This window comes from Dermacentor variabilis, chromosome 11, assembly GCF_050947875.1.
Source record: "Dermacentor variabilis isolate Ectoservices chromosome 11, ASM5094787v1, whole genome shotgun sequence".
Taxonomy (NCBI): domain Eukaryota; kingdom Metazoa; phylum Arthropoda; class Arachnida; order Ixodida; family Ixodidae; genus Dermacentor; species Dermacentor variabilis.
The window spans coordinates 56,303,467-56,314,947 of NC_134578.1; the positions used below are offsets into that span (position 1 = coordinate 56,303,467).

Here is an 11,481-nt window from a genome sequence, read left to right on the forward strand (position 1 = left end):
GTCATGGCAGTCATGGTATGGGTCACCAATGCATTCAGCCTTGCGTGATGACCAGTCAAGATTGAATTACTGTACCTGGCGAGGGTCAATTTCGGAATCGTAATGAAAGTGTTGGGCCACAGAAATGTAGAGTGCAGGGCGGGACCTTCAGGTTGGAAAATCGAATTTGCTGGAGTCGGACTAACCATAGTCTAGTATAACTGAAAATCACTGGCTGACACCTCTGTCCTGCGTGTGAGCATAAAAGGTGACAATGATGATCGTAATAATGATGTATTACCATGGGCATGCCCATGCCACCCCTAGCATGTTTTTCACTGTTTAGATTTCGTGTGCCATTTGGAAGCCTATCGGTGCATCCTGAACGCTACCTACTCATAGGCCCTGATGACCACATGTGGCTAGTGGTTCTAAAATAAGCAACTAAAGATTCACACATATTTCAACAAAAAACATGTATTCTAAAACCGGCTATAGTACAAGTGCACCAGTCAGTGCCGCAACGACGAGGATAAAGTCGTCAGTCAGAGGCCAAACCAGTTGGGCAGGCCCTCCCTATGTGGGTCCTTGCGGATGTACACCTTCTGCATCTTTTCAGCCTCTGCCGCCTGCTTTTTGAGGGCCTTCTCCTTTTCGACGCTTGCTACCTTGCTGAAGAGGTCTGGGTAGGTGAACGTCTCTCCCTGGGGCTATGCAGTGGGCAAAGAAGAGTTACGGGGATTACTCGCACCAAAATTTAAGCACTGCTTTCGGTACGATATTGTCACACGCACGTTGCTTCACTTTTCTAATTTGACTGTAAAGTGTCCAACCCTCTGCTGGGTGAACTTGAGTCTAAAAATACGAACAGCAGTCGAATTGCAACTATAGCAACGAGCACCACTCAGTTGTTGAAAGTGAACTGATCGGTCAAGTACATAAGCTATTTATACGAGGGTGAATCAGAAAGTCATTGCCCCTATATCTTTTTTTTGCCAAATTATGGCTGTAATTGCGAAGTCAACATATCCACTCCCACCGGTGAACCTATCTTTGAATGGCCCGACCTTATCTGCAGGCAGCTCCATGGCATGGCGCGGCTGTCAGTTGTTGAAGATGGCGGTTGTGCTTCATATTCTTGTATTGCTTTAGCGCAACTCAGTTTGAGCATGAAGGGACAGGTGACGGGTGACGGGTCCCTGTCCCTTCATACTCAAACTGAGTTGCACTAAAGCAAGACAAGAATATGCTGCAACTCGCCCATTCGACAATACTTGTGCTTCACATGCCCATGGCGTCTGAGCAACGAAGTGTGACTCGTTTTCTATGGAGCAAGGGTGCAAATGCCCATCGAAATCTTCAGGGAAATGCAGCCCACGTATGGGGAAAGGTGTCTCATTCTAAAAGGCGTGAGGTGCTGTTGCGAGTTCGCAAAAGACTGTGAAGACTTGCATGACAATGAGTGTTCAGGGAGGCTGCATACATTGCTGAGTGACGAGAGCATTTCTCAAATTTAGTGCTGCGATGGGACAAATGTCTGAACCGGTGTGGCGACTATGTGGAGAAATAGTGTAAGGTATGGAGAATAGCACGTACATGTGTAATTATATGTATGTACATTATTTTGGCTAATAAAATATAGGGGCAAAAACTTTCCGATTTGCCGTCATACATGTCTACCACTGCACATTCCAGAGTAATAGCTGGAGCGCATGTAAATTCAATAACGTACAACGCTATTCATGTTGCATGCTCTATTAGACAGGACTCTTCAGCTATAGAACACGCAACAGGAAGCTTTAGCTTGGGCTCAACTCTGATGCCGCCTATTCAAATACATGTAAAATGCAGAAATGCTTTTCTGAGATAACCGTTGGGCCGATTTTGATGAAATCTGTTGCAATTGAATAATAAAATGACATCATTGAAACTGTTGGAAGTAAAATTTTGATTTAAGGCCTGGATTGCCTTAAAGAAATTTCCAAAATCTTGTAATTTTGAAAAAAAAAAATAGAAGCACAACATTTACAACTTTATAGCTCTGCACCAAGAACAGATATCGCTGTTCTGTAAACTGCCCCTGTTAGTGTATCCAAAGCAGAGAAATTTGATAATCAGTTTACATCTTACAAGAATTTGTTAGATTGTTTACAAGGGTATCGCATAAGTCTTGCCACATACTGGTGGTGTACTTGAGAGCCATGTATAATACGCCAATTTTGACCGCTTTAGATGTACTATTAGATGCGATTTACAGAATCGCAATGTCGCTTTTCATTGTTGAGTGAGAGAGTTGTAAACTTGATGGCCTTGTTTACTGAAAATTTGCAATTTTCAACAGCTTCTATTAAAACATAGCCGACCTAAACTCAAGAATATGCTACAGTCGCTAGGTTTCAACTTTTTCTTTTAAATGCAACAAAACTCATCAAATTTGGTCCAGTGGTTGCCAGGAAAGACGATTTCTCCTCTCCAATCTTCTTAGATAGGAGCTCTCAAGCTAGAGCATCATGTTAAAGAAATTTTGAATACAGTAAGTACTTCTTGTACAACATGATAACTTGATAACAGTGGTAATGCGATTAAAAATGACCGCCCAGCAGATATAAAAAATATTACACATGACCAAGTCGAATGCCTCTACAACCAAGCGACCTGCATAACAAAGGAATTTGCATGTCCCAGCTGAATTCGTATCTTCCATACGTACTTTAAATGCCTCTACGGTAACAACCACTGTGTACAATGACTTTAGACTTCCCTAATGGTTGCTTTTAGGGCTGATTCACACCGGCGACTCCGGAAGGTTGTGTGACCATTTGCGACTGGCGACCAAAAAGCGAATGAAGGCGACCAATGCTCACGACAGCAAGTGCGACCAGCCAGTCGCCACCTGCTCACAACTGCATCGCCACGTGGAATAAGTATCAGCGCATACATAAGTCCTGTTGCCACACACCTGATTGGTTCATCACTCTCGCAACTGTGGTCGCACAACTGAAAAATCGAGCAGCAAACGACTGAGCCGAAATGGTCGCTTTGCGACCGACTTGGTTGACACGACCGCTGTCAGTCGCCGGTGTGAACGAGCCTTTACAATGAACACACACAGCATCACTGCAGTTGTACTTTGCAGCCACCACTGCACTACGGTGGTCATAGGGAGCGCCGGTTGACATCCCAACCAAGACACAAAGTGTGACGTGAATCTCAATTCCATGAGGTCGGCTGCAGACGTGCGTTCGATCAGACAAAATGTACAGACACAAAGTAAGCAGCTTCTTTCACAAAGCATCTCTTGAACTCAGGTTAACGCTTCTCATTCACCGAGCATGCTTATCCTGCTCCATCGAGAGCTGTACGGCGGGCAATATTTAAAACAGGGTGGCCTGTACAACGAAGGATTTTGAAGGTCCTATGCACTTTATTATAAAGGTGTCTGACCGTAACCATCATTTCCCGTGGGACACTGTGCAAGATTCCTGATTTTTTCAAACTGTGCTCCAGTCAACAGTGAAAAGTTCAGTGTCACTTTGAGGGAGAGCACTTCGCTTCACTGACTGCTATTCTAGAATAGAAATGAGGTGTCATTTGTAAATTCGTGGCAGTGACACTTGGCTGCAACAGAGAGTACAAGAAATCATAACCATCGAACCTCAATATACAGTCACGCTATCAGTGAAAAACTTTAAGTCACAAATTTCATTAAGTCGAGGTTTCTGTTTAAGTGGTAAGAAATAATTTCATAGGCTTCTAAACCGTGCTGGTGAATAACTTCTTGTCAGTAAGTTATTATGAACAAAATTTCACGCATGAAAAAAAGGAATCTCTACCAATAATTAAGGAACAAGAAGCATTGATGCAGTTCATTTCATTTTATTCAGACATCCTGATGTGGTTTCATGAGGTTCAGATCACACCAACAGCAAACGTCCTGCGTCAACCACATCTAGTGCTAGCGGCTGCCATCACATGACACCGTGTGTACATGTGTATTATAAGCTACACGGCCTGTTAACGCTAGCCTGCCATTTCGTTTGTTTACAGTAGTGTGGTTAGTCATGAGGGCAACATCACCACAATGTTCTCACAATATCTCTTTGTAGTAATGATTTGGTGTGATAACACCGAGACAACGTGCATTCCTTTTTTTCCTGCAGGAGCTGCTGAGGAGCTTTATTTTCAGATTGCTTATTCCTCCTCCAACTACTAGGGAAAATTGGGAAACCCAATTGGGAAACCCAAATGTAGCACAAAACTACAAAGGAAACCCCATTCGGATTTCTCAGAAAGAAAGCTTCGCAGTTGAGGAATAATTGTCACCGTCCAGGATTTGAACCCAGGACCAATGCCTATCCAGAGAAGTCACTAGTCACTCTACCATCTGAGCTAACCAGGAAGCTAGCAGATCACAGCGTGAGGGTGACCGCACCGGAAAGCTGTTGGTCCCTGGTTCGAATTCCGGACAGGACGATTTTTCCTCAACTGCGCAGCTTTCTTTCTGAGAAATCTGAATGGGTTTCCTTTGTAATTTTGTGCTGCATTTGCGTGGCTGACATTTTCCCCTTTCACGACACTTCCTCCACCTTGCGGTATTTGGCATAAATTATTTGTACTATTCCTCCAACTAGCTGCCACACTTACAAACAACTTTCTGCGGCAACAAAGAGGTAGCTACAGGGGCAGAGCTTGTGCACAAGTGTTACTAGCAGATACTGAATTAGCGTAGCTGCTGCTACTTGCGATAATACGTATTTGCCGAAATGCAAAAAAGCAAAGCGAAAGGAAAAGTATATATATTTCATATCTTATTTTGACACAAGAGCTGCAGTAAGTTCAGTATATTTGTTCTCTAAGCCCATTCATTACAGGCTAATATTGCAAGGAAATGTCTCGCGTTTGATTTTTGTCCTAATAATTAATTATATCTGGGTTCATTGTACTGTCACGCATACTTGCTTATCTTTTTCCAGCCACTGTTGTTTCCTGGCTAACAAATGCTGCTAAGTCATCATAATGCGTGAGGTGCACCTTCCTGTATCAAAACGTTCTGTAATGTTGCCGCCAATTCTATTGTAAAAGAATCTTTGTCTAATCAGATCGCATGCACGAACTGAATCATGGTGCACTAGGGAACACCAGCGATTGTGGTATGATGAGTCGTGCATAAATAATAAACACGTTTGACTCGTAGATAAAATTTTGACCACTGTGCCCACCACTAGTGTGGTGGGCACTGTGCCCACCAGTGGTGGGCACTAGTGGTGGGCACTAGTGGTGGGCAACCACTGTGCCCACCACTAGTGCTGTGCTTTGAGTGTCACTTGTTTTTCTGGACACAAGTTTGCCCTATAAAGCATTAAATTTGTGACAAACAGTTTTGCTGCTGCACAGTCGCTAAAATGTGATAACATCAGCGTTCCACTGTAATGACAGTACTTCGCTAGGCCATTTCACAACGCACACCATAATCAACAGAGAATACATTTTCGCATGCCATACATGTGATAGCAGCCAATTCTTCATTTCTTACACCTTCATGTGGCAGATGATTTGACAAAGGCTCTGAACATTACATGACCTTTAAAAAGCTCTATTCGTCGGATAGCTTCACCCAACTGTTGTCATATCAACAAGAATGAAACAAGATAAGTTAACTGCGTTCCGGCACTTGCCGACTTATGTTCAAACAAACATATGTTTGTTTGGCTGCTCCTGTGCCCTTCCTGGCACTACACGTCCACTGCTGAACTCACAAACAGAAACTGCGCAAAACTCACCAATGTCACGAATGCAACCCGAAAGTCGTCTTCCTTGACTAGGTACGACTTCCCCTCCGCCTTTCTTATTTTGCCTGGAAAAGAAAAGAAAAACGACACATGGGCAGCTGCCAGCATTAAATTTTGAATGGTACTACACCCGAGGACACTGAAATTTGGCGAAAAGTAATAAAAATTGTATTATTGATGATTTTCTAACAAGAAAGAAAAAAAGTCAGGTAGACTGTTTTACAAGGACGCTGAAAAAAAAAATGGTATATTCATGAATTCAGGTACATCATCCACAAGAAGGTACATTATCCACACCGTCGGAACGCTGCACTATACCAGTTATCTCAGAGGCTATGCTCTGCTGGGAATAGCTGCCTTCAGCAAGTCAGTGGGCTACACAGAAAGCAGTAACACCACCAAGTCCTGCTGCAGAAAAATTGAATAAACTGGCCAAACTTAATTTTTTTTTATGTTCAGATGCAATGTAACGATTCTTTTACTGTAACCAGTTGAATAATATTTAGAACTGCAGACAGTGCGCGAGACATCACCAGGAGCTGGTCACATACTTTTGCAGTGACAGCACAAGTCTTGTCCTATGTTTGCCCCATTGGAGCTATCACCTCAATTTTATATGATGCTTGCCTTCAGAGTCTTCTGCAAGAATGCAAAACTCGTGAACTTCTTACTAAATTTGGGGTTTAACGTCCCAAAGCTGCCCACTGGGTCACGAGGGAGGTCGTAGTGGAGATCTCCGGAATAATTTTGACCCATTGAGGTTCTTTCAAGTTCACGTAAATCCAAGTACATAAGCGTTCTTGCATTTTGTCCCCATTGAAATGTGCAACTGCTGCGTCCAGGAGTCTGACCTGTGACCTTGTCTGAGCTACACAACTACTAAAGAGCCCAGCAAGGACAGATGAATTTTGATGAAACGCAAGCAGCAGCTGATGCTAGCAAATCGAAAGACATCACCACAAGCTTAATGAAGGAATTGGGAACATGCAATGCACACGTCGTCACAGACTCCGCGCCACCTCACCTTGCATTATGAGGGTCCTGACGTCTGCCACAGGCACCTTGTAGATCTTCTCCAGGTAGTTTTTGACATCATATTTTGTCATCCTGCAATTTATACATACTTGCCTTGATTTGTGATCAAGAATTATGCAAGCAACCGCACAGGCCGACAGGTAGAAAACGAGCAATATATTTGGCACTTTCAGACATTTGCTTCTGTATTAAAAAGAAATGTGGTCTTTAATTAGTGTTATAAAGGTGAAGTGCAAGGATGCGATGACCACAGCCGGTGAGAGCCCAGCAGCAACTAGCCTTTTTTTATCCTCTGCTCACCCATACGTGCCCCTCCTGACACGTGCCTAGCAGTGCACTATGGCTCGTCAATGTGCTTGCCTCGCACCCAATGCTCAACACTGGTGAGGGCGACGAGAAGGTGAGTGCCAATAATGCTACTGCATAAACCTTAATCAGCGCAAAATTTTCCTCGTTGTGATGCAAGCCTTCAAATTAGCAAAATTTGGCAATCTCAACAAAGCAACTAATCATTTCGTGCGACGCACCATTTTTCTTGCAGAACTTTTCACGGTAACCATTCCTTTCATCAGACATCACAGAATCGCTAGGTTATGCCGACACAACAGGTTTGCTTTTTTTATTTCTTTACCACCTGGCCGTGCCTTCATCGCCCATTTCTAACACACCACACATGCTGGGCACCAATACACCGTGGTGCCACCGTGCACATAAACTTTAATGTTTCAACAGTCCATGCTTTGCATGAGCTGCTTGTGACCGGAGTGACTTTCCCAGCCATATTGGTCTCACCACCAACAGCGCCTACTTCAAATTCGCTCTCAAAGATGCCGACGCTTCAGGTCATACCTAATGCCCTTACTTCCGCCGTTCTTCGTTAAATACCACTCATACCTATGTGGACCTATGTGGTGTTATCATTAATTAAACACATTTTTCCACCTCATGTAAACATTTCGTTGAAGACAAAAAATACTTCGTTTTATCTGGTTTGTTCTTATGTGAACATGCTCTCCATTCTCGCTTTTACTTCTGAGGAGCTGTGCTGGCATGTACGGTGGAGTCTGCTTTTTGAGGGCGACACCCCGATGTGTGGCTCTCGTTCTGCTCGCGTTCCAGCCAAACGTTCAGGCTGCACCTACGCTAATGCGCAGCACAGGTGTGTAGAAGTGCCAGCGCCGTAACCTGCAAGTTATCTGCTGCAAAGCCGGTCACTTCTGCACTTGCCAGGGGCAAAAACTTGCATGCACTCTACACTCATGCATCTCCTTTAACAGTGGGCCCCACTGTACAACCGGCTGTACAACCAGAGCCATAAGTGGCTTGTACAGCTCTCGTGTTGTTTAGTGATGCTCTCTTTTCTGCGTATATCGTTACTTTATCCTTGGACAGCTGTAAGCATACTACAGTACTCACTGGACAGGTATGATGAACTTGACCTCATTGGGAGGAAGCGGTTTTTCGTGCTTCACCAGCTTCATCCAGAAGTTCGGCAAGAAGATCCGCAGCTGCGGATTGCCCTTGACGTAGAGCGGGTAGCTGAAGAGCAGGCAACATAAAAGGCCAACGGTGAGCCAAACATGGCGAGATAGTATGTTCCAGTTCATCAACTCTGGGCAGCGTGGCGAAGGTTAGGGCCCATGTCAACACGTTCAATGTCTGCATGTTCCATTAGTCCATTAGTGAAGCTTCCATTAAGCAGGCACTGCGGGAGGGGCAATCAGACTTGGACAGTGGAGCAACCTCTCTTCTGGTTCTGTATTCTGATTCATTGATGCGACCCATAACTTTCACTTTACTGCACAGAGTGGGTGAGACGGAGCATACGCACACTTTGTGTAATCTGCCAAAATGATTCAATGAGATCACCTCCTGATGCAGCTGAAATGCTGGCTGGTACAGGCTGAGTCATATACATTAGTTCAACCACGTAATGTGCAAATTACAGGCCAACACAATGACAGATGCAAATATACACAGCTGTAACACATTGTTTTCACACAGCTTTTGTTAAACACGCAAATGATTAAACATGCAGGCACACATGCTTGTAGATGACTAAACATTGATGAACGTGTGACGGAAGGAGCATCCAAATGTACTCTTTCAGCTGCAGCTGCACTCTTGTTCTACTGTCAGACAGTTTCATCTCATTCGGCATTAATTACAGTCTAATGCCTCTACAGTGAAATCCTTCATATGTATTGTCAGTGCCTTTGTGGCAAAAACCACTACACCATATTTGCCCGTACAGCGAAGGAATTTAAGCATCCCTGATGACTGATCTGTTGTTTTGCAACGGATGCACCTGACGGCATCGCAACATCCCTCTGCGGCACTTGTCGACACCACCGTGATGCAAGGTGAGGGAATACTTCCCAAAAGACAAAGCGGGAGGATCCAGATATCACAATAACATAGCCCAGCCTTCCACCCCCGATGCAAGAAGGAAATAAATAAAGAAAAAAGAGAGAAAGGGGGGGATACAGTGGGCCGAACACTTTGACAAACGGTGTGAACCTCGATGACATACGGTCGGCTGCAGTTGCAGACTCCGTCACACATAGAGCACATAAATTTGGTGGCTCCTTCCACCGAATACGTCTTGAATTCATAGTAAATGAAAGCTTTCCTTTAAGCAGAACGTGCTCAGTCCGCTCTGTTGCGTGCGGTACGGCGCGCGGCATTTACAACGAAGTGATCTATATAACGAATAATTCTGGAGGTTTCAAGCACGTCTCAAGCTCTTCATTATGAAGGCGTTTGACCGAATAGTCAAAATTACAGGTTCGCCCTTCATTCCTTCCGGTATGAACCTGATAGTTGATCTTAGCTACTAACATTATAAGGTGGGGCCTTCTATCATGTCGACGTACAACCCACACGCTTTTCAAAAATGTGCTACAGAGCAGACGCGCCTCAAGTATAAAATACACCCACATCACGTTCAAGTTTCATTTCAAATTGCCGCCAGTAACCCAATTTCGTTTAACGCTGTCGAGGCCGGGGTACTCAAAATGCGATTAGTTCAATGGCGCAAGCCTGATTGTTGCTAGTTAAAATTTAAGTCGTATAACAACTACTACGTTGGCGTCAGCTATGCAGCTAACAGAGCAGTAAAGCCGCATAGCTGGTAGATACTAGTCATTTTCGCTTTCGTGTAGTAAGCGCACTCCGGCGATGCAGGCCTGCAAATTCTGGTACCACTGCCGGTAGGCTTATTTGTATCTCCTGCGGGGACAGCATAAACCCAGCACTCCATTAGATTGGTACATAGACTGATATCGCATTACAGCTACCGAAATTATATTCACATCAGCTCGAAAGTGCGAACTCGCAGAGCGACAGAGAGAGCTACGCGCTCCTCTTTCGATAAACAGCTGAGCTCGATAAGAGACATGAATTCGGGACAACGTGTGACCGGACAGTGCTCTTATTAAATTCAACGCTCTAGCTCCGTCACTAACTTGGTTCGGCAGTTACAAGCTCATATTTACGACCGGGCAAAGAAACACGCTACTCACACGCGGGACGACATCGTGTCATACAAACATGGTAGTGTTCCGGCCCCGCACACTCTCAAGTTCAAGAAGTGGCCACAAAGGGCGAAAAAATCGACCGCGCGCCTCTGCTAAGAAAACAAGCACAGTAGAAACACTGAAGATGCCCGGGTTGATTTTAATATCTCCCGCTAGGGGTGCCGTAATAAGCGCAGATTTTTTTTTACAAACTTTCACCTACAATTACTGAAGCATGTTTATTACATAAAATATGCCATAAAATTATCATTGCTAATTAGATACTGTACTTTTTATTAGTAAGTTTACTGTTTTTTTGTCATTACAAACGCAAATAGCGTTCAGCATCATCGACGTCATCGATCTTCCACGTGACCTCTGGCCTGAATTTAAAATTTTTACCGGTATTTTCGAGTGCACGGCGGCACGGATTTATTCATTCGTACTATGTTCGTACACTTGGACTAGTTGCTTCTTTGTTGCTAAAACTTGTTTATTGCGCTTCGATGTCTCCTGTTATTGAACTTGGGGTACAGTGGCTAGAATAGGGCCACTGTACTTGGGGTGAAGTGACGTGTTTGCAAGCGGACATGTAAGCCCATGTTATAGTAAGAAACTCACTGTAAGCCCAAGCTATAGTGAGAAAATGTGTAAGCCCGAAAGCTAGGTTTAGGTCGTGAGCAATTCGGAACACGTCTGCATTGAAACGGGAGCTCTGGATTCTGTTGCAGTCGTTTTACACCGCTGCTTGAATCGTTATATAATATTCGTCTCATTAACCTACAGGTGAAGAAAAGTTAGCGAACTAGATCCTGCATTACATATGGGCAGTCAGGATCCTCCGTTGCTGTTTCCTAATTTAACCTTTAGTTGCGAGGCCGTCGTTATACACACACAATCAGGAAAGAACGAGAGAAAGCAATATCGGAACGGCGCTTCACATTTTTCATCTTATTGTAGCCGTGGCCATAGGTGACTGAGTAGCCTTGTCAATATACATATAAAACTTTTTTTCGAGTCCGCCGGCAACTTCTTTCGTCGACAAAACTGAATAATCCTTTGGTAAAATGAAGTCAAAGTACAGAATTTAAAGTATTAAGCAGTTGCAAGCATGATAATTCACCCATATTTCGTACTTAATTGTTGGTCCGAAATGTTCT

The 11,481-nt window shown here is 44.0% G+C and overlaps 1 protein-coding gene across 1 annotated transcript; it reads right to left on the bottom strand.

Moving 5' to 3' along the window:
- Positions 1 to 438: 438 nt before the first annotated feature.
- On the bottom strand, positions 439 to 10,460 carry mRpL23 (mitochondrial ribosomal protein L23). The gene is made up of 5 exons (XM_075675622.1): positions 10,328 to 10,460; positions 8,220 to 8,342; positions 6,793 to 6,875; positions 5,760 to 5,833; positions 439 to 689 (listed from the first exon to the last, which is right to left on the bottom strand). The coding sequence occupies exons 1-5, from the start codon at positions 10,339 to 10,341 to the stop codon at positions 525 to 527; spliced, it is 459 nt and encodes a 152-aa protein (XP_075531737.1). The 5' UTR covers positions 10,342 to 10,460; the 3' UTR covers positions 439 to 524.
- Positions 10,461 to 11,481: the final 1,021 nt, after the last annotated feature.

Bases quoted from the DNA above. Each gene is read 5' to 3' on its own strand.
- mRpL23 (XM_075675622.1), bottom strand. The intron at 6,876-8,219 runs GTGAGTACTGTA...TATAAATTGCAG, and splicing joins AAGTTCATCATACCTGTCCA to GATGACAAAATATGATGTCA. The intron at 5,834-6,792 runs GTGAGGTGGCGC...TTTCTTTTCCAG, and splicing joins CAGGACCCTCATAATGCAAG to GCAAAATAAGAAAGGCGGAG.